This window comes from Anomaloglossus baeobatrachus, chromosome 4 (assembly GCF_048569485.1).
Source record: "Anomaloglossus baeobatrachus isolate aAnoBae1 chromosome 4, aAnoBae1.hap1, whole genome shotgun sequence".
Classification (NCBI taxonomy): domain Eukaryota; kingdom Metazoa; phylum Chordata; class Amphibia; order Anura; family Aromobatidae; genus Anomaloglossus; species Anomaloglossus baeobatrachus.
Window position 1 is genome coordinate 503,084,848 of NC_134356.1, and position 24,475 is coordinate 503,109,322.

At 42.8% G+C, this 24,475-nt stretch overlaps 1 protein-coding gene across 1 annotated transcript in view; it reads left to right on the forward strand.

Moving 5' to 3' along the window:
- Nucleotides 1-24,475, forward strand: part of GALK2 (galactokinase 2) — a 374,056-nt gene that overhangs the window by 82,202 nt on the left and 267,379 nt on the right. Inside the window, exon 5 of the mRNA XM_075345810.1 lies at nucleotides 19,784-19,930. Within this exon, the coding sequence (XP_075201925.1) occupies nucleotides 19,784-19,930 (147 nt within the window). The remainder of the gene's footprint in view (nucleotides 1-19,783; nucleotides 19,931-24,475) is intronic.

The window sequence follows — 24,475 nt, forward strand, 5'->3', positions numbered from 1 at the left end:
TTATAACCCCATTTGCCATCGCACCAGGGCAACAGGAAGAGCCAATGGGAAACCTCAGGATTGGCGCATCTAATGGATGCGCCACTTTTGGGGCAGCTGCGTATTGCTATTTTAAGGCTGGGGAAGGCCCAATAACAATGTGTCTCCCCAGCCTGAGAATACTAGCCTACAGCTGTTTGCTTTACCTAGGTTGGTGACCCAATTTGGGGGGACTCCACGTTTTTTTTTTTAAATAAATAATTTTAAATAACAGAGTGGGGTGACCTCTGTTTTGAATGACCAGCCAAGGTAAAGCTGCTAGCTATGGTGTGCAGGCTGTAGCTGTCTGCTTCACCTTAGCTGGCTAACAAAAAAAAAACAGGGACCCACATTATTAGTGCCACATTATCCATCCATCCATCCATCCAGCTGTTGACAGTATGTAAAGCTCCATATTAAAAACACATGTCACACAGACATCACACAGAGATCACATACAGAGACTAGGTGAGGGGAAAAATTCACTTGCATAGCACTGGCATGACATACGGAATGACATTTGCATGTCACTCGCATTTCACTCCAAGACACTTCAGGAACAACAATGGAGCTATATTTTACACTCAGATGTGACTGAATCCTTACTGTGAGAGTGGCCACGGAAGCTTGTGGGATCCTGCTTTGCAAGCCAGGATTCCACAACCTGAAAATTCATTCCCAACTTAAGCAGAATTCAGGATCTTTCAGAGGCATTATGAGCCATTTTGATAGTAACTTATATTTAATAAAGTCAGCAGTATTGGGCTGCTCACTCTTTTATTAAATATAACGGGCAGCACTAGATTGGTGATAGCAAGGCCGGCGTCAGCACCCGGCAAACCCGGTCAACTGCCGGAGCCCTGGGCTGCCGGGGGGGGGCCCACTCACGGTGGCAGGAGTGCATACGCTACTCAGGGGAGCCCAGGGCCCGTGCTGTCAGCAGCCTCCCCCCGCCGAGGATCGCGCTTTCAATTGCATCGGCATCGCAGGTGCCGGTACAATTGAAAGTGATGATGAGAGAGGGAGTGGCGCGCTCCCTCTCTTATTATTCTCCCCGCTGTGTCTGGATTGTCGGCGCTCTGACAGCTCTGCAGCGGAGCGCGGTGACGACACCACTGCGCGCCTGCAGTGAGGTCAGAGCGACAGCAGTGGACGCGCTGAGGAGACAGGAGCAGCGGGGGAACGACGAGAAGTGAGTATGTACTAGTCACTCTGGCCAGACGACCATGGGGCTGTATACTACATGAAGGTGCCTAATGCTATCTGGGTCTGTACTGTGCTATATGGGGCTGTGTACTACATGAGGGTACCTAATGCTATCTGGATCTGCACTGTGCTATATATGGGCTGTGCACTACATGAAGGTGCCTAATGCTATCTGGGTCTGTACTGTTCTATATATGGCTGTATACTACATTAAGGTGTCTATTACTATCTGGGTCTGTACTGTGCTATATGGGGCTGTATACTACATGAAGGTGCCTGATGCTATATGGGCTGTATACTACATGAGGGTTCCTAATGCTATCTGGGTCTGCATTGTGCTATATGCGGGCTGCATACTACATGAGGGTGCCTAATGCTATCTGGGTCTGCACTGTGTTATATGTGGGCTGTATACTACATAAGAATGCCTAATGGTATCTGGGTCTGCATTGTGCTATATGGGGGCAGTATACTACATGAGGGTGGCTAATGCTATATGGGTCTGCATTGTGCTATATGGGGACTGCTTAATGTTATATGGGGGCTGCACAATGCCATATGGGGGGCTGCATAGTGACATGTGGGAGCAGCATAGTTCCATATGGGGGCTGCATAGTTCCATATGGGGGCTGCATAGTTCCATATGGGGGCTGCATAGTGCCATATGGAGGCTGCATAGTGCCATATGAGGGCTGCATAGTGCAATATGGGGACTGCATAATGCTAAATGGGTGCTACATAATACTATATGCAGGAATATGGGGGCTGCATACTTCTATAACCCAGAGTTGTATGTCTCCTCCACCCTGGTGCTGTATGCCCCCTCAGAGCTGTATGTAACCCCCCCACCTCAGAACTTTTTGTCCCCCCACCCCAGAGCCACTGCCCCCCTCTAGAGCTGTATCCCCCCCCATTGCTGTATACCCCTTTCCTCAGTAATATGCATGCCCCCCCAGTAATATGTATGTCCCCAACCTCTCTTCTGATGTATATAAAGCAGTGTTAGTGTTCTCTATGTGCGGCCATGTCTGTTTAGTGACTGCCATCAATCAGCGTGGCACCGACACATGCCCAGGAGGAGCTGGATGGAGACAAGCGGGGAGGTGAATGAGGCTGTTGCCGGCTTCCCAATATTAGAAATATCTCTAATGTGTCTGTGTGTGCATGTATGATCTGTATCTATGTATGTCCGTGTATATGATTGTGTCTAGATTTATGTCTATATATACTGTATGTGTTTTTGTGCATTTCTCTTTAAATATATATGTGTACGTATGCCTGTAGCTGTATGTATCTGTGCATGTCTATGTGTGCATGAGGCCCACTGAGACTCTTTCGCTCAGGGCCCACAAAAACCTGGAGCCGGGCTTGGGTGATAGGAACACTTTAAAAAAATAAAAATGTACGTACACATATTTGGTCTCAATTCTTAAAATTGATGAGAATGTACCGTAACTTAGGCCATGTGCACACACTGCATTCTTGAGTGCAGTTTTGTCACAAATTTGCATGCCTATCTTTATGCCAGCAAAGTCAGTGAGAATTCTGAAGTATTGTGCAGACGTTGCTTATTGTTCTCCTTGCAGATTTGGTGCAGAAAATAATCTGCAGCATATCCATTCTTGGTGTGTTGTTGACAACGTTTTTCAGCACTTCCAACCATTGATTTTATTATGAAAAACGCGTGGCAAAAACGCAAGACAAAAACGTTTTTGGTGCATATTTCTGCCAGAAAATGCAGATTTGGTGCAGAAATTTTCTGGCAGACAAATACTCAGCGTGCGCACATAGCCGTACAGAGATACAGAATGCCAGAATTGCCATGTAACATGCATAATTAGCATTAGTACACAGTGAAAAGTGCCGTGTGTTTGTATGTTTTAAATTAAATGACCCTTAATGTGTTTATAAAAGCAGCAATTGAAAGTTAATAGCAAGAGAAGTTTTCTGCTTTATTTCTATCTGCTTTGAAATATTTTTGTGGCCTGCAGCTCTGCAATTGATCCTTATAAAAATAACCACCCCAAAGCAAACTAAAAAGCTGCAGAGCAAGCGTGATTGCCTCTTTAACACAAACACGGCTTAAGGGGATCAGCTGTTGTATACTGGATACTGAGGTTTTAAGATAACACATACGAAGCAGGTGGGGTGTATCCTACAATGTTTGGGATATTGGGAACAGTGAAGCTGTACTCCCAAGCCAAGGCATGGCATTAACATAAGCTGTAACATTAGACATCGTTCTGAAAATAGCACGGATCTCCAAATGGCATTCCTGTAAAGGCTGTAGAATATAGATTGTTCTAGCATCTATCTGTAAACTGAAGATGGTGCTCGGTACAAAAGTGCTAAGTTCTACATTAACTCCTTCAACACACTTTTTTTCTGTCAATCTAGACATGGTTTCTTTTGCACAAATTGAATGTTGCAAAGGCACCATTTTTTTCGTACAAATAAATTGTGAAAGAGTTAGGCTGCTTTCACACTACGTTTTTTTTAAAATGCGTCATGAACGTTTTTTTGCTGTAAAAGTGGATCCTGTTTTTACAAAGAAAAACGCATGCAAACGCATGTGTTATTTTGCAGGGTCCTGTCACTTGAAGTTTATGGGCGGGCATTGAAGTCATGTGATCGGGAGTGAGGGGAACTGAACGTGATAGACTGGGAGCCGGCATCTGACAACTGCGGACGCTGGTAACTAAGGTAAACATCGGGTAGCTAAGTGAAGTGCTTTGCTTGGATACCCGATATTTACCTTGGTTACGAGCGTCCGCAACTGCTAGAAGCCGGGCTGCCTGCTTCCTGCACACGTAACCAAGGTAAACATTGGGTAACTAAGCGAAGCACTTTGCTTGTTTACCCGATATTCACCTTGGTTATGAGCGTCTGCCACTCTCAGGCGTGAGAGAGAGGGAGGGGGAGAGAGGGAGGGGGAGAGAGAGAGGGGGAGAGAGAGACTGATCATCCCAGGCTGGTTTCTGGGCATGCTCAGTAGAGCAAGCAGGATCCTGTCTATCAGCATGCCAGCGTTCACATGCGTTTGCGTGCAGTATGGTCAGGATCCAGTGAAAAACAGTATTTGGACGCAGCTTAAAAACACTACAAGTAATGTTTTTGAAAAAAGTTAAAAAACTGCAAGTCGCTGGATCCTCACGCAAATGCATGTACACGCATGTTGACGTGAGTCCATTGCAAATTTATTGAAATGAAAACGCATTTGCATTGGATCCGTTTTTGCGTTAAAAAACGTTCATGACGCATGTTAGAAAAACGTAGTGTGAAAGCAGCCTTAGTTCCACGATGCCAGTTAGGTCCAAAAATCTTTGGACAGTGAATCTTCGTGATCTGAGTTGCCAATTGTCCAGAAACTCCAGGACAGTCCGTAAAAATAAGGCACTTTTTTGCACTGGGCGTAATTTTTTTTTAAGACATTCGTAATATTTTTCAAGCTGAGAAAAGTTATGGAGATTATTTTGAATGTAATTCTCATAATTTTACAGTTCACGATAAATGCAGCTGATGTCTTCATATCAGAATTATGGCCTGTAGACATGGATCACTTATAATAATAATAATAATAATAATAATAATAATAATAATAATGATTTATTTTGCTTTCCCAATTTGTCTGTAAAAAAATATTGTTTGTCTGTGATTTTTTGATAAGTTGTCTAGAAAAAATAAAAAGTCAAATTGCCATCCCTGATTCGGGCTCTATGTCACTAATTTTTATTTAAGATTAAACAACTGAGATGCAATTAAAGTGTAGACTTTGCCAACGTTCAATTGGAACGACAATTATACCCCCACACTTCACTAACAGCTTTGGTGCATTTGAAGGGTGATGAAGTTCCGAATGGGATTAGGGAGCTTCCAACAATATGACAGACGGTTCAAACATGGAGAAGGATACGGAAATTATGTGGGGCTAGCGCCTGTAACACACCATTCCAGCCTTTTGTAGGGAACCCGAGATTTCTTAGGGGCAGGACCCCAATACAATATGACATACTAGCAAGACAGGGGTGTATCTTTGTGGCGGACCTAATGGGTTCTGGGTATTCAATACTTCCATATGAAATACTATCACAACGCTTCCAAGCTTTTGCTGGAAACCCCTTTTTGTTTCTCCAAGCTCGCAGCTTTGCACAGAAATGCATAGCTAGTAAACCAAGATCCGAGCGAGGGTCAGACCTAGACAAATTCTTGAAACAAGCTAAGACACAGGTTTTCTCAACAAGCCATATATATGCGAGATTAAGACCCCATTGGTCGTGGGAGGCGGAGTCGGAGCATCCTCAAAATAGAGGGAGGTCATACCGGAATATGAAACTGAGGAGTTTTTTAAGGCCACACTGATTCAAAGAAAATTTATATCAGCTAGTAGTTACACAGATATGGCATTAATGATTTTCCATAGGGCCTACATCACCCCCTATATTCAGTCAAAAATAAACTCGAGAGCAAATTACAATTGTTCCAAATGTGGCAAAGAGAAGACAGACATTTCATCACCTTTGGGATTGTGCGCAGATTAGGGGGGTCTGGGGAGCGTCCATTCAGTTCTACAATCCAAATATAACATTAAATTCCCACTGACATCACAATGGGCTATTTTTAATATTTTGGAAGAAGAACAACTAAAACTACCAAGACATATTAAAGCAGCTCTTATTATTATGGCCTCGGCCACCAGAAAAAGTATATTACATAAGTGGCTTAGTCTGGAACCCCCATCATTATCACTTATTAAAACTATGGTTATGTTTGTATTCAAGATGGAATGGCTGGATGCTCTCTCAGATAAGGAAAAGTTGACAAAAAATTTTTTTGACACATGGTCCATATTCATACCCACATTGCCGGATGTCAATAGAACCAGACTTAGATCCCAGTTTGAACACACATCGTAGTATTTATTGGAAAATATAAGTGAACGTAACCCAATTCCATAATAACGGACAACATAAGTTAGAGGACACACGCAGAGAGGGAGGGGGGAGAGAGGGTATTGGGGTTTTGTTATGATGATTGTAAATGATGGTAAATGAATTTCTAAAACTTGTCATTATTATTGTTGACATATATATTGTATGTTACAAGTTTTTTTTTAAAAAACACAGAATAAAAAGAAGTTTAAAATGTAGACTTTGAGAGTTAATTAAATGGATTGAACACAAATATCCTGTGAATCGCTTAGGAAATACAGCCCATTTTTTTTACAAAGCCTCCTCATTTCAGGGGCTCAAAGGTAATTGGAAAAAGACATTTTTAACTATAAGCAAACTAATCGACTGAAGAGGTTACGTTTTTTTTTTCTAACCTGCTGTGATTGACAGTTAGTTGTTAATTCCAGCTGCAGCCACTCCCTTCCGCTATATAAACACACTCCTTACTCTCTCATATGCAGGCTATAGTTCATTCTATACTGACCTGTGAAGGAGTTGTCTCTGGAGAAAGCTGTGGTTATCTTTACAGTGAATGTGGTGGAGTCTCTTGCTGGAGAAGAATTGGAGTTCTTTTGTTGTTTCTTTCTCCCTTGTTTGTCTCCTCTTTTTCATGATGCCTTTATATTAGTAGCAAGACTAGTGTCTTGCTGGACTGCTCACTGATCAGAATCAGTCAAGGTCTAGGCAAATGATCCCATACAGGGGGAAGGACCCATCTAAGGACATTAGGGAGCTCAGAAATCAGCCACAGGTAAGTTAGATGGTGACCCCTGACTTCTCTCTTTATCATCAAGGCCTTCCTTTCCATGTTCCCTGGTGTACCCCTCCTCTTGCACCTCACACCAGGCATTCCTTTGCCCTGGCATGACACCTTATAGGTAACACTTTTCCATCATATTGAGAGGTTATGGCTAATACTTGACCAACATTCTAACAGGTTATAAGTAACACAAGTTACAGTGGCATGCAAAAGTTTGTGCACCCCATGTCAAAATTACTTGACATTATTGTGAATAGTTATGCAAGTTGAACATGAAATGATCTCTAAAAGGCATACAGTAAAAGATGACTAGTGATGGGCAGACTCGCAGATTCCTGAGATCGTCTGAGATAACTGAGTTTAAAAAAACAAAACAAAACAGTTCCAGCCTGAAATTCATCCCGAATATCTGGACAGACGCTGGTCCTTGTATGAGTCTATGGGGACCAGAATCCGGCACTTAAAAATGGTGGTAGAAGGAATTGGGGGATTAATACAGGCGCGTTATACTTACCAGTCAACACGAGGCTCTAACGTTACTTGCGGGGCTACTCATTATCGCTCATAGATATTCACTCCTTTCCCCGCCCACCAGCAATCCTGGCATCTGTGTTTGGTTGCAGTCAGACGCGACCCCATCCTGTATGACAAAGTGTCTAACTGCATGAAATCACAGACCATATCTGTGGCTCTAGATTGGTGTAAAAATAAATAAATAAAAAATTGATGTAGGGTCCCCCCATATTATGATACCCAGCACAGATAAAGCATATGTCTACAGACTGCAGACCTCAGCCGTGTGCTTAGCTTGGCTGGGTATCAAAATTAGAGGAACCACATGTGTCTTTTTTTTTTTAATTATTTAAATAGATAATTTTTAAAACGGTGTGCGGTACCCCCCAATTTTGACACCCAGCAATGATAAGACCGACAGCTGGGAGCTGGTATTCTCAGTCTGAGGAGACCCATGCTTATTGGGCTCACCAGCCTAAAAATAGCAGCCTGCAGCCGCCCAGGATTATTGCATCCATTAGATGCGACAATCCCAGAACTTTTCCCGGCTCATCTCGATTGCCCAGGTGCAGTGGCAATCAGGGTAATAAGGGGTTAATGAGAGTTCACAGCTGCTACTAAGCCCTAGATTTGTAATGGGAAGTGTCTATGAGCCCCCCCCCCGCATTAGTAAACTGTAAATGAAAATAAATAAACAAAAACACCGAAAAATCATTTATTTGAAATAAAATACAAAAAAACTCCTTCTTTCACCCCTTTATTAAACCCCAAAATAGCTGGGTCCGATTTACTCCTCACAAGGTCCCACAACCATCCCAGCTCTGCTACATCTGAAGTGACAGCGCGCGGGCATAGACTATAACAACCTCTGTGAGCTTCAGGCAGAGAATGAGCTGCAGTGATGAGCAGTAACATCACTCAGGTTACAGGTTATTTGTGGTCACAGGTGGAGGACCATAAACACCACATCTAATAGATGCAACAATCCTGGGCAGCTGCAGGCTGCTATTTTTAGGCTGGAGGGGCCCAATATGCATCGATCTCCCCAGTCTGAGAATACCAGCCTCCAGCTATCAGGCTTTATCATGGTTGGGTATTACAATTGGGGGGCACCACACACCATTTTTAAAAATCATTTATTTAATATATTTTAAAAAAAAAAAATGCATGTGGTTCCTCTTCCTTTTTTGTTTGTTTATTTTTACATCAATCTACAGTGACCCGAAGACAGGGTCTTTGATTGCAAGCAGACACGCTGCCACTCAGGGTGGGGGCGCTGTCTGACTGCAACCAATCATACGCCAGGACTGCCGGTGAATGGGGAAAACAGTGCATACGCATAACGTGAATGAGTGGCCCCGTAAGTAGAATGGGGAACCCGGAAGCAGTGTACAGCCGCACCGGTAAGTATAGCGTGCTTGCTTTATTTTTTTTTTCTTTCTTTAATTTTCCTTTTTTTTCATTACTCAAGTTTCTGGATAGTTATCCGGAGATCCCAGAGAAGTCCAGGCTCAGCACTCGGGTACTTTTAACTCTCACAGAGCTGGACTTTTACAGTCCATGTCCACCCATCGCTAAAGATGACACATTTGCTTTGTATGTTAAGTAAAAAAAAAACCAAAACATTTTCATCTTTTACATTTTAAAATTACAAAAAGACAAATGGGTTGAGGGAAAAGTTTGGACAACTTTGGAGGTTTGTGTGTTCAGATAACTTGACCAAGATTTCAGATCTAAATTAGCTTTTTAGGGTGATGGCTTATGACATTATCATTGTTAGGAAAGGCCAGGTGATGCAAATTTTGCAGCTTTATAAAAACACAGCTTCTAACCTTGTGCCAGAAAACCACAGCCTTGGGTTCTTCTAAGCAGCTGCCTAGCACTCTGAAAATGGTTCAGGCCCACAAAGCAGGAGACGGCTATAAAGATAGCAAAGCATTTTCAAGTTGCCCTTTCCTCAGTTAAAAATGTAATTAAGAAATGTCAGTTAACATGAACAGTGGAGGTCAAGATAAGGTCTGGAAGACTAAGATAAATTACTGTTGGATTGCTAGAGAGGTAAATCAGAAGCCCCCCTTGACTGTAAAAGGCCTTCAAGAACATTTTGCAGACTCTAGACTTGTGGTACATTGTTCTACTGTTCCGAGACACCTGCACAAATATGGCCTTCATGCAAGAGTCTTCAGAGGAAAACCTCTCCTGCGTCTTCACCATAAAATGAATCTTCAGAAGTAAGCAGAAGAACACCTAAACAAGGCTGATGCATTTTGGAAACCCTTTCTGTGGTCCAATGAGGTTAAAATAGAACTCTTTGGTCACAATGATCAAAGTTATGTGTTCAGAAAAATGGACACAGAATTTCATGAACAAAATATCTCACTAACCATTAAGCATAGGGGTGGATCAATCATGCTTTATGGTTGTGTTCCAGCCAATAGCTCAGTGAAAATTTCACTGGTGGAGAAAAGATTGAGGTCCATTAAATTTCAACAAATTCTTGATACAAACAACACAATCTGTTGAAAAGCTGAAGTTGAAAAGAGGATGGCTTCTCAAACTGGATATTGATCCTAAACACACATCAAAATCCACAATAGACTACCTCAAAAGGCGTAAGCTAAAGATTTTACAGTGACTCTTACAGTGTCATGGTTGTTTCCCTGATTTTGGAGACTGACAGCTTTTTGACTGGAACCCCTGATCTCTCCTGAAGTAGTTAATGTCAGTTTTTCTGCTAGCAGCTCTCCACCAGTTAAGGTCTGCTGTAGCTGCTCTGTAGCCATGCCCTTATTGTGTTTAAATAGCTAGGTTTCCCAGCAAGCCTTGCTGATTATAAAAAGCCATTTGTATGCTGGCCCCCTTGGTGAAGGAGCTGCCTAATGAAGTTGGATCTTTTACATTTTTGATTGTATTACCGTTTGTCTCACCTACCCTCTTGTTGTATTAGTGCAGCAGTGGGCCTCGTGAGCCATACCACCCCACTCCTTAGCTAGGACTAAGGTAGGCATTTTTTAGGGCTTCAGGTATTCCTGCTCGGTGACAGGTGTGGAGCCTGTATTGAGTCTGGCTAGGATTGCAGAATACAGTGGTACACTGCCAGATAAAGGCAGGAGGTGTCCATCTAACCTCTCGCTAGTGCCAGAGCCCAACCTTGTTATTGTGTTCCTGATATTTCCCTTTGTTTGTAGTATAGTTGTTGGGTTTTTTGTGCTTCAGACATCTGATGTCTGAACGTGCTCGCTACGCATGTTGTGTGACACACGGTCCCCTGATCTGAAAATCATTGAAAATTTGTGACTAGACCTCAAATTATCAGTGCATGCAAGACGACCCAGGAATTTCACAGAACTGGAAGACTGTTCCAAGGAAAAATTTGATGAAAATACTTCAATCAAAAATTGAAAGACTCTTGGCTGGCTACATGGCTACAAAAAGTGTTTACAAGCTGTGATAGTTGCCAAAGGAGGTGGTACTAGGTACTAACCATGCAGGTGCCCTAACTTCTGCATTGGCCCATTTTCCTTTTATGAAAAAAAAAAAATTTTATATATATATATATATATATATATATATATATATATATATATATACAGTCAGGGCCAGAAATATTTGGACAGTGACACAAGTTTTGTTATTTTAGCTGTTTACAAAAACATGTTCAGAAATACAATTATATATATAATATGGGCTGAAAGTGCACACTCCCAGCTGCAATATGAGAGTTTTCACATCCAAATCGGAGAAAGGGTTTAGGAATCATAGCTCTGTAATGCATAGCCTCCTCTTTTTCAAGGGACCAAAAGTAATTGGACAAGGGACTCTAAAGGCTGCAATTAACTCTGAAGGCGTCTCCCTCGTTAACCTGTAATCAATGAAGTAGTTAAAAGGTCTGGGGTTGATTACAGGTGTGTGGTTTTGCATTTGGAAGCTGTTGCTGTGACCAGACAACATGCGGTCTAAGGAACTCTCAATTGAGGTGAAGCAGAACATCCTGAGGCTGAAAAAAAAGAAAAAATCCATCAGAGAGATAGCAGACATGCTTGGAGTAGCAAAATCAACAGCCGGGTACATTCTGAGAAAAAAGGAATTGACTGGTGAGCTTGGGAACTCAAAAAGGCCTGGGCGTCCACGGATGACAACAGTGGTGGATGATCGCCGCATACTTTCTTTGGTGAAGAAGAACCCGTTCACAACATCAACTGAAGTCCAGAACACTCTCAGTGAAGTAGGTGTATCTGTCTCTAAGTCAACAGTAAACAGAAGACTCCATGAAAGTAAATACAAAGGGTTCACATCTAGATGCAGACCATTCATCAATTCCAAAAATAGACAGGCCAGAGTTACATTTGCTGAAAAACACCTCATGAAGCCAGCTCAGTTCTGGAAAAGTATTCTATGGACAGATGAGACAAAGATCAACCTGTACCAGAATGATGGGAAGAAAAAAGTTTGGAGAAGAAAGGGAACGGCACATGATCCAAGGCACACCACATCCTCTGTAAAACATGGTGGAGGCAACGTGATGGCATGGGCATGCATGGCTTTCAATGGCACTGGGTCACTTGTGTTTATTGATGACATAACAGCAGACAAGAGTAGCCGGATGAATTCTGAAGTGTACCGGGATATACTTTCAGCCCAGATTCAGCCAAATGCCGCAAAGTTGATCGGACGGCGCTTCATAGTACAGATGGACAATGACCCCAAGCATACAGCCAAAGCTACCCAGGAGTTCATGAGTGCTAAAAAGTGGAACATTCTGCAATGGCCAAGTCAATCACCAGATCTTAACCCAATTGAGCATGCATTTCACTTGCTCAAATCCAGACTTAAGACGGAAAGACCCACAAACAAGCAAGACCTGAAGGCTGCGGCTGTAAAGGCCTGGCAAAGCATTAAGAAGGAGGAAACCCAGCGTTTGGTGATGTCCATGGGTTCCAGACTTAAGGCAGTGATTTCCTCCAAAGGATTCACAACAAAATATTGAAAATAAAAATATTTTGTTTGGGTTTGGTTTATTTGTCCAATTACTTTTGACCTCCTAAAATGTGGAGTGTTTGTAAAGAAATGTGTACAATTCCTACAATTTCTATCAGATATTTTTGTTCAAACCTTCAAATTAAACGTTACAATCTGCACTTGAATTCTGTTGTAGAGGTTTCATTTCAAATGCAATGTGGTGGCATGCAGAGCCCAACTTGCGAAAATTGTGTCACTGTCCAAATATTTCTGGACCTAACTGTATGTATATATATATATATATATATATATATATATATATATATATATTTTATTTTATTATTTTTTTCTTTTGCCTGAAATGCAAAGAAAATTGTCATCTTTAACTTTATGCCTTTTAGAGATCGTTTCTACTTTAACTTACTTAACTGTTAACAATAACAGTAAATTTGACCAGGGGTGCCCAAACCTTTGCATGCCACTGTATGGGTAACTCTTTGCCATTATCCTGTCAGGCTGTGGGGCACACTTCCCCCTCCTCCTGTAATTCCTCAGGATCAGTGCTAATCATGGAGCAAGAACCACAGGCCATGTCACAGTCCGTCGTGACACTGAGAAGCCACATGCAACCATCTTCGTGGTCAACGTACCTGTTTCCATCTCACTTATTACTGATTCTACTCCTTTTAAGTGGATCCTAAGCAACCTCACCCGCAGTGTGACATTCATCAGGTCTCCTGTACAATGAGACACATCACTCTGTGAAACCTCAGGATGAGTGTTAATCATTTAGCAGCTACCACTGCCCATGTCACAGTCCTTCTTCACCCAGACAAGCTGCATGCAACCTCGTCCATCGCACTTAGCGTTGATTCTTACTCCTTTGAGGGGATCCTCAGTAACATAAATATGCAGCATGACATGGATTGAGTTCCCTTGTACAATCAGACACTTTATTATCATGTACAACTTTGATGTCCACATCATCAACATTTAGTTTACATGAACTACCAGATCGATGAGAGTTGTCAGGAATGTATTGAGTCACCAATTGTCCCAGATCAGTCCCCAATAGAAAATTTGTGGGGAGGTTTTCAGATACCCCCACTTCGCTTAACTCCCTCCCGGCACCCTCAGTCTAGGAAAACTTGGGCCATCGATAAAAGTCTGAAAACACCCCAAATCCCGGTGACAGTCTTGTGTTTCCCAGGGATAAGTTCTTCATTAAACACAAATTCAGGGTGCATGGGCATGTGTTCTACTTTAGTGTAATTCAGCCAAAAGTGACAATGTCATCCACAGTAACCGGTTGCAAGGTTTCACAGGGCCTCCCAATTGCCCCACTCACAAAACAGCTGCACTGGGCCTTGAATGTGGGGTTCCTCTTCTGCCTCTCTGGACAAGTGATATTATTTCATCCTGGTTGGTCACAGGTATAGTATCATCTGGAGTCAGATGCAGGCCGTGTGCTTGCAGATGAGGCAAGACCTGCTGAAGTTTGGCTGGCAGGGGCATTGATGGTGGTTGTCGGTCTGACCCCTTTCCAGCTGGCAGCGCCCCCACACTTCAGGCATATAAATGGCCACATAAGTCTCAGCAATCTGTGCTGCCTTGGTTGCCTACCTTGGTTCCCGGTTCATCACAAACTATCACACTTCAAGAGGAAAAAAGATGCAGACGTTGGTCCTTCACCATCATCAGGTCCTTCAAAGGTAGTAACTGATAGTGCCTGGACCCACTGCTCAAAGTTTGTTCTGAGTCCATCCACTACATCACCTCAGCTTTCACATGGCCCATGTTGCAGGGTCCACAATCTTTTGCAGTAAACATCTGGGGTCAGCTGATATTTCCTTATCAGAGCCTGTTTGATGTTCTCATAGTCTCTATCTTGTTCTCAAGGGAGAGTAGCAAAACTCTCTAGAATTTTGCTTCGTAGCCCTGAGGTTAAGTATCGGGCCAGCTCATCATCGAGCAATTGTTATGGTCTGCAAGTCTTTTCAAATCCCCTCTGAAATACAGTGCCTTGCGAAAGTATTCGGCCCCCTTGAATTTTTCAACCTTTTCCCACATTTCAGGCATCAAACATAAAGATAAAAATTTTAATGTTAGGGTGAAGAATCAACAACAAGTGGGACACAATTCTGAAGTTGAGCAAAATTTATTGCTTATTTTAAACTTTTGTAAATAAGAATAAACTGAAAATTGGGGCGTGCAATATTATTCGTCCCCTTTACTTTCAGTGCAGCAAACTCACTCCAGAGGTTCATTGAGGATCTCTGAATGATCCAATGTTATCCTAAATGACTGATGATGATAAATATAAGCCACCTGTGTGTAATCAAGTCTTCATATAAATGCACCTGCTGTGTGATAGTCTCAGTGTTCTGTTTAAAGCACAGAGAGCATCATGAAGACCAAGGAACACAACAGGCAGGTCCGTGATACTGTTGTGGAGAAGTTTAAAGCCGGATTTGGTTACAAAAAGATTTTCACAACTTTAAACATCTCAAGAAGCACTGTGCAAGTGATCATATTGAAATGGAAGGAGTGTCATACCACTGCAACAAATCTAAGAGGGCCTGGCCGTCTATCCAAACTTTCATCTCAAACAAGGAGAAGAATGATCAGAGATGCAGCCATGAGGCCCATGATCACTCTGGATGAACTGCAGAGATCTACAGCTGAGATGGGAAAGTCTGTCCTTAGGACAACAATCAGTCGTACACTGCACAAATCTGGCCTTTATGGAAGAGTGGCAAGAGGAAAGCCATTTCTCAAAGATATCCATAAAAACTGTCATTTAAAGTTTGCCACAAGCCACTTGGGAGACACCCCAAACATGTGTGAAGAAGGTGCTCTGGACAGATGAAACCAAAATTGAACTATTTGGGTACAATGCCAAACGATATGTTTGGCGTAAAAGCAACACAGCTCATCACCCTGAACACACCATCCCCAGTGTCAAACATGCTGGTGGCAGCATCATTGTTTGGGTCTGCTTTTCTTCAGCAGGGACAGGGAAGATGGTTAAAATTGATGGGAAGATGGATGGAGCCCAAAACAGGACCCTTCTTGAAGAAAACCTGTTGGAGACTGGGACGGAGATTTGTCTTCCAACAAGACAATGATCCCAAACATAAAGCAAAATCTACAATGGAATGGTTCACAAATAAACGTATCCAGGTGTTAGAATGGCCAAGTCAAAGTCCAGACCTGAATCCAATCGAGAATCTGTGGAAAGAGCTGAAAACTGCTGTTCACAAACGCTCTCCATCCAACCTCACTGAGCTCGAGCTGTTTGCAAAGGAAGAATGGGCAAGAATTTCAGTCACTTGATGTGCAAAACTGATAGAGAAATACCCCAAGCGACTTGTAGCTGTAATCGCAGCAAAAGGTGGGCGCTACAAAGTATAAACTTAAAGGGGCCAAATAATATTGCACACCCCAATTTTCAGTTTATTATTTTTTATAAAAGTTTAAAATAAGCAATACATTTCGTTCAACTTCACAATTGTGTCCCACTTGTTGATTCTTCACCATAAATTTAATTTTTTTTATCTTTATGTTTGAAGAATAAAATGTGGGAAAAGGATGAAAAATTCAAAGGGGCTGAACACTTTCTCAAGGCACTGTATGTCCAAGTTCCCGTATCTTTCCATCAAAAGAAAATGCTTGGGTCCAGGTTTAAAGATGTTGGCATTGCTGGACTCACTGTGCAGGGTGGTAGATTGCTCCTTATGAAGCTGTATAATTTCAAGTGCTACTTCTGTTTTACTTGACACTCGGCTCTCTCAGCATGTCGTTTAGCGGCCTCACACTCAGGTTGTTCTTCAGCTTTACTTTCTGCAAACTCATGTTTTACTTTGCATTTTTGCACCCTTGTAGCACCAGCTGCATGCAGACATGAGGGTTACATTCTCCCATTTGCTGCAGAAGGAATGGCACTCAAGTTAATTTTATTCTGGGAGCTGTGATGGCTGCTAGCCCTCTTTGAGTTAGGTAGTTCTGGTGCCAGCGCTGTGACACTCCTGAATCTATCAGGGTGTCACAGGGAACTGCAGAGCTCAACCCCCCATGGGTCTGGGATCCTAACCTTTGGTATTGCTTCTATCAGCATCCAAATCCTAGCCACACATCACACCACACCCTGTCAGGCACACCAGTGGGTGGTCTAGCTGGAAAAGGGCCACCCGCCTAGGTATCAGGCAGACTGTTGGGAGGGACATAGTTGAGAAGTAGCCCTCAGAGAGTGAGGAGCTGAAGGAAGTTGGAGTTCCCTGGGAGACTTTGGCTAGGTTGCAGATGGTGTCTAGGACCGGAGGAGTCTGAGACCCGGTCGCAGGATATTAGAGAAGGGTGCCAAGACTTAGGGGTACTTTACATGTTGCGACATCGCTACCACTATATCGTCAGGGTCACGTCATTAGGGACGCACATCCGGCGCTGGTAGCGACATCTCAACGTGTAAATCCTAGGTGGAACAATGAACGAGCACAGAAGCGTACAATCTTGCTGATCTGTGTCATGTCGTTCATTTCCATAATGTCGATGCGACCGCAGGTACGATGTTGTTTGTCGCTCCTGCAGCTCCACACATCGCTGTGTGTAAACCCGCAGGAGCGACAAACATCTCCTTACCTGCGTCCCAACAGCAATGTGGAAGGGAGAAGGTGGGCGGGATGTTATGTCTCGCTCATCTCCGCCCCTCCGCTTCTATTGGCCGGCCGATTAGTGACGTTGCGGTGACGTCCCTGTGACGCCGAACGCACCTCCCCCTTGAAGGAGGGATTGTTCGGCAGTCACAGCGACGTCGCCGAGCGGGTATATGCGTGGAAAGCTGCCGTAGCGATAATGTTTGCTACGGCAGCAATCACCACATATCGCATGTGTGACGTGGGCGGGTGCTATCGCGCTGGACATCGCTAGCATCGGCTAGCGATGTCGCAGCGTGTAAAGTACCCGTTAGTTTTGGAGAACGGTTGGCACCGGAAAATCTAGTAACCGGATTGGTACCGAGCACAGCGGGGTACTGGACCCTAGATCAGGGAGTAGCTTCACACAACCTGATAATTAACCTATAGTATCTTCATGAACTTTCCCCAAGAGCTCAGATCGAAGGCACCAACGAAAGGGATCGGACTTTCCAGCTTATGCGGCCCACTGAAATCCCAAGTGTCAGCCATCAAGAGCACAGCTCCTCTATTTAATTGTAGGGAGCAGGACCCCGAAAGCTTCAGGCCGAAGGGTCACTCAGAAAAGTCTAAACATAGTGCATCGAGGCAGGTCCAGAACCATCAGCAATACCAACGGGGACAGATTCCCGGACAAGCTCCCCTGAGTAGCAGCAGCACCCAGAGACTTGATTTACTCCTGTTTCAGAGTCTGCTTAATGGTCGCACCAACATCCTGACTGAGTACGCTGATCTCCCCTGAGTTTGCCCACCTGGCCTGCACCACACTCCCCTTCATCTCCACCATCCAGAGTCCCAGGGCCTACCCTACCCATGGAGGGAACGTCATCTGGCTGCCCCGCTCCATCTCCCCTGGGTACTCCCATCGGCAGCGGCGGTACTCCTCTTACCGCGAATCACGGGTGACGTCATAAACACTAATCCCCTGTAAATAGCCCCCTTTCATTTTTGAGTGGTCGTAAGCCCCCGAGTCCGGAGACCCTCGAGCCACAGCAACCCCGGATCCGAGCAGTCCGACTACTACAGGGGCGGTACAGATCCATAACTAGGTCTCCTGGTGCTTAACTTGTCCTAAGCTCTGGTGCCTCATTGTGCTGGACACTCACATCATCCTCCCCCAAGGCATAGATTTACATCTCTTTGGCCTTGTCGACCCAATGAAACCTCACTATTCACACTTATGGATCAGCACCGCTTTCTCAAGATTATTATAAGCAGCTGTCATCTTAGCAGTCACTTTCTAAATAAAAGACTAGAAAAACAATTAAGAGGGGAGGGTGTAACTGCTACACATATAGTAATGTGCCAGGTATGATTAGACACTTTAATCCTCAAAACTCTAAACAGAATCCTGCAATGACTGTGCAAGTTTATAGTGGCAGGAATGATTGCTCAAACCAAATCACTAATGCTCTATAATCCCACCGCTTGACACCAATATGTCATAGAGAGTACTCCGCTGCCTCAATCGTCAGGACAATACACAGTTGACCAAAGGTTATTGGAGGAGACGACGGTTGCTCTCACTACTAGACTGATTATTGTGAAACTCATAGTGATTACCAAGTTCCACATTAGCTCAAGAAAAATTACTAGCTGCCATCACCAATTGCTTATTCAGGCCAATTGAGATGCTGTTTATAGAGCATGAGGAACAAAGCTGTTAAATTTTATTTATTTAATCTGAAAAATAGTTACTTTTTATAAAAATGTACAAAAGATGTTACAAAGGGGACAAAACAAAGTATATACAATTACATAAAATAAAAGGAATAAACAAAAGAAAAGTGAAAAATCTATGTCACTGAAATGACTCCGTTTTATGGAGGGAAGAACTCCACTGAAACATGGACAATCCTACATGGCAGTGTATCTTCCTGGCATTGAAAAACTTGATAATAATTTTGAATTTGCTTTTATTAACACAAGTTATTCCCACATACATCCCCTCTAGTGACTCAGAACAGGGCTGGTCATCGGATGTGGCTTCAGAGATTCTAAATTTCATTATATCATCGCCCATGGAGGTCCCAGAAAATATTGTGGTCATGGTTCTTATCATGATTTTACCTTTTATATAGAGATGAAACATGACGTGGATAGCGTAATTTATTTCACTAATATTAATTTGGGGCTGATGTGCTGATCACACAATTATATTAGAGTACATGTTCTTCCCCTCTAGATCACAAAGCTTTAAATGTGTCTCCCAAAAATATTGTATCAATACAAATCCTAATATTTATCACTGACCACTGGCACCAAAACGTCTAGAGCAATCTTTTGACATTCAGCAGAGCTGACTTCAGAGGTGACACATCATGCTTTTCAAGCCCTGAATATACAAACCTCATACTTTGTCTGTTTCCCAGCAGATAACCAATGCAATTACCTGTGCAAACCAGTGGGTTCTGGGTGAACAGGGGCCAGATATTGTGTTAGTTCTCTCTTTCTTCTTCCATTTATAAGTAATCCCATATATTGCTTGTGGGGGTAGGTATGTCATCTCTCTCTAGATACCAAAGAGATGACTACAGTATATGGATTTTATAATTTCTCTAATGCAACCAGTCTTAGGTTAATGTGCCTCATTGTATTATAAGTTTCCTCATGCATGAAGGCAGTGTCTTCGGTATTCATTTTCTAGTTTTTTTATTTCTAATTTACATAAACTCTATACTTTCAAGGAGCATTTCAGTCTGGATGGACCCAAAGGGATGAATTGCTTAGTGGATGGAACCATTCCGCCAAGTTCCGGCCTATCAAGTTCAAGTGCCTTGGTTTGTTGTGCAGGACTAGCAACTCTCAAAGCCAACGAAAAATCACTTTCCAAGGTACTGCTCAATTAATCTTGTGTTGTAGAGTATGCACAGTAAATGATTATTCTACATAGATAATCACATTATTAAGAACAGTAATACATTCCCACACCGGGTTGCCATTTTTTGAAACCCAAGACATTTTTATTTTGTTATGCATTGAGCTATATGTAAGGGCTTGTTTTTCTCTTTATGGTGTTAACTGTTCAATACATTTTTTGTTTGATAGATATCACTTTAGCGGATATAGTGATACTAAATATGCTTATTTTATTTTATTAATTTTTGTGTATTCGTCTACAAGTGTTGTGACGACTTAGGCGGGCTTTGCACGCTGCGACATCGGTAACAATGTGTTACCGATGCTGCAGCGATAGTCCCGCCCCCGTCGCACGTGCAATATCTAGTGAAAGCTGCCGTAGCGATTATTATCGCTACGGCAGTTTCACACGCACATACCTGCCGTGCGACGTCCCTCTGGCCGGCGACCCGCCTCCTTCCTAAGGGGGCGGGTCATGCGGCGTCACAGCGACGTCACACGGCAGGCGGCCAATTGAAGTGGAGGGGCGGAGATGAGCAGGATGTAAACATCCCGCCCACTTCCGTCCTTCTCATTGCAGCCGGCGGCAGGTAAGGTGAAGTTCCTCGCTCCTGCGGCTTTACACACAGCGATGTGTGCTGCCGCAGGAGCGAGAAACAACATCGCACCTGTCGCTGCACCGGCATTATGGAAATGTCGGAGGCTGCAGCGATGATACGATAACGACGCTTTTGCGCTCATTCATCGTATCAAAAAGGATTTGCACGTTGCGATATCAACTGCGATGCCGGATGTGCGTCACTTTCGATTTGACCCCATCGACATCGCACGTGCAATGTCGCAACGTGCAAAGCCGCCCTTAGTCTCTGGAAAACACCCATGGTGTCAATTGCAGTGAATGTTACAAAATTAAAAATTGCAAATTAGTCATAGTCATGCCCAGTACATTGGACCCAGCTCGTGCTTCTGGAGACACGCACCCCATAAACTAAGCGGGCTCTCCTTACTACAATAATGCTAAATATGGAGACATTAGATCTGGTTTAGCCACATTGTGGTACTCAGAAGGGAGGGGGCATTTGGCTTTGGGAGCACATTTTGCTGGATTTCTTTTTTGAGAGGAACAGCCATAGCACATCTCCCGAGCTTTTGTACTACCAGTAACATGGAAACTCCCTATATTTCCATTAACAGATGATGGACCTGAGTGGGACTTGTGTTTTGTGGGTTGAGTTGAATGCTATTTGGTGCCAATTTGGGTACAAAACATTTTGGATCAGGTCACCTTTATCCTGTGCTCTATGCTGAACACTTACATTGGGGTTTCCATCTTCCTCTCCAAAATACGTGATTCAGGGGAAACCCCTGACAGATCAATTCACTAATGAGGCAGAGGAGTTACTCTGTACTCTGTTTAGCCTTTGTTCAGCGGTGTCTGTCTTTCAAAAGGTGAACAAAACTGTTGATCATCGTGCTTTTGTACATGTCTAAAAAGAGGCATAAAAAATGGACACCCAGATAACAGGCCAGAAGTGAGGTCACAGTGACTCCCTCTGCCCTATTACAGTGAATTTTGAATTTTTCGTTTGGAAATTTGTCTGAATCACATTTTTCAGAGATTTAGAGTTTGCACCCATGATCTGCACACGCTGCATCCTGGACGCAGTGTGTCTTGTCTTCTGCTAAGACACAAGTGTTATCCGCAGGAGTTTGCAACTGCCCGTGCCCATGATCAGGATTGGGTCACTGTAGACTTTTGCTCTGCTCTCCCTGCGGAGAACACTCACATCCCTGCAAGCATTAATTGTCACGCTCGGGCGCGCCTCATGTCCGTTTACACTGCGGAGAAAAGAAGCACAGTGGGCTTGGGATTTCTATAATTCCCAGCCACTGTGCTTGTACTGTACAACACAGCATTTGGATGCTGTGAAAATGCGCTGCATCGAAAGCGCTGCTATTCCTGATCACAGGCCCATACCCTTAGTCATAATACCTAGTCTAAGTGCTCAACTTAGAGCGCAGAATAAATCTGAACCGATCCATACTACGATCTTTGGGAGGCAGAATGAACAAACGAATAGCAGTTGAAGAATTGGCTTTATTTATTTTTTACACTGTTCATTTGTATATATGATTAGACGTCTTTATTTCTCCGGTCAGTATGATTACAGCAATACCAGGTTTATATAGTTTTTTTTTAGGTCTGGCGACTTTCACACTAAAAACGCTTTTAACAAAATATTTTGTTTTTTTTTGCATCACTGAATTTTGAAAGCTATTGTTTTTTTTATTTTTCTGCCGACAGAGTCATGTGAGGGCTTGTTTTTTACAGGATAAGTTGGCGTTTTTATTGGTACCATTTTTGGCCACATAATTTTTTATCACTTTTTCTATTCCACTTTTTGTGAGGCAGAAACAAGAAGAAACCGCATCTCAGAAATGGTTGGGGTTTTTTTTGTTTATTTTTATGCTATTTACCTTGCTATAAAAGTGATAAGACAATTTTATTTTTTGGGTCAGTATGAATACAGGATTACCATATTTATAGTTTTTTATGTTTTGCCACTTGTACACTATAACATTTTTAGAGGGAAAAAAAAATCAGTTTTTGCATTGCTGTATGAAGTGTGAGGTCTTGTTTTTTGTTGGATGAATTGGAGTTTTTATTGGTACCATTTCAGGGCCATAATATGTTTTGATCACTTTGTATTACACTTTTTGCGAGGTAGAATAAAAAAAATCTGCAATTGAGGAATTGTGTTTTTGTTAAAAAAAAATGTATGCTGTTCGCAGTGAAGTAAAAGTGATAAAACAGTTTTATTTTTTGGGTCAGTACAATTACAGCGATACCACATTTATATAGTTTTTTTCATGTTTTGCCACTTTTTCACCATAAAAACTATTTTATAGTAAAAAAAAATAGCTCTCAGAATAAAACAATTAAAAATAGCCCCTGGTAATGTACCGCATTCAAGGTATCGTAAGCAACAGAGCAGCAAAATCGGGGTACAGAAATCATTAAAATATAACCTTTAACAAATTTCCTTAAAAGGAAGCAGGAGATCCTTACTTCACAGAAGTTATCTTAAAACCAAAAACACATAACAATCAAACCCTTTAGCATGTATAGGGGTTCCAAACAAGGCCAGGACTGCGCCTGTATAGATAACAAAATTAGTGTGCTGACCTGTTCAATACACAGACTAGGACAGCTCACCTGCAGGGCTTGGCCAACCACAGTACCAAAAAGGTCCACAAGCCCTGTGTTAGGCCCGTTTCACACGTCAGTGAAAAACACTGACGTTTTTCACTGGCGTGTAAAACACGCACATGTCCCTCCGTGTGCCGTGAATCACTGCACACGTGGGTTGTCTAAGTGCAATCCGGGCTCCGTTCTCCGTGGCCCGTGATTGCATTTAGAAATCAACTCACCTGTGCGCGCTCCCGCTCTCCATGGTGCTGATCGCTCCCGCGGTGCAGCATCCGGCCGGCGCTGACCCCCGCAGCAGCTGCTTCCGGGTCGGCTGTGTCGTGCATAATGAATATGCGTGACAGTAATGAGCCGGCTCAGAAGCAGCCGGCAGAACGGGCTGCAGAGAGCGTCGCTGGAGCCGGGTGAGTAAAAATGATTTTTATTTTAAAAGCACGTTTTTTTCTGGCACGTGTCTCACAGATCACACCACTGCGTGGTCCGTGGGACATCAGTGATGCCAGAAAAAAATGGACATGTCTCCGTGCGGCAATCACGCACACGTGGGTACGCCGCACGGAGACACGTGCAGTGAAACATCACTGATGTGTGAGCAGGCCCATTCATTATAATGGGTCTGCGTATGTCAGTGATTCTGGTATGTTTAAAAAAAAAGCACAAACGTACCAGAATCACTGACGTGTGAAAGGGGCCTTAAAGGTAGGAAAAAATGGAATGGTCTCACCCAATCAGATGGCGATCCATCCACTTCCAAACAATAGGATCCTCATAACCTCCTGGGCATCCCAATAGTCCTTTAATGGACTTATCAAATGGTCACCTTAACTAGGATTGAGGTCCTGATGTCCCTAGAGGGAATAAAAAAAATCAGTTTTTGCATTGCTTTATGAAGTGTGAGGGCTTGTTTTTTGTTGGATGAATTAGAGTTTTTATTGGTACCATTTCAGGGCCATAATATGTTTTGATCACTTTGCATTACACTTTTTGTGAGGTAGAATAAAAAAAAAACAGCGATTCAGGAATTGTGGGGTTTTTTTTTAATTTTTTTATGCTGTTCGCAGTGAAGTAAAAGTGATAAAACAGTTTTATTTTTTGGGTCAGTACAATTACAGCGATACCACATTTATATAGTTTTTTTTTTCATGTTTTGCCGCTTTTTCACCATAAAAACTATTTTATAGTAAAAAAAATAGCTCTCAGAGTAAAACAATACAAAAACTATCATTTTTTTTTATTTTTTTCACTGACGTATATGTATAGCAGCTTGATGGTTTCAGCGGTAACAGTTTTATCTTTATCTGACTTTTTG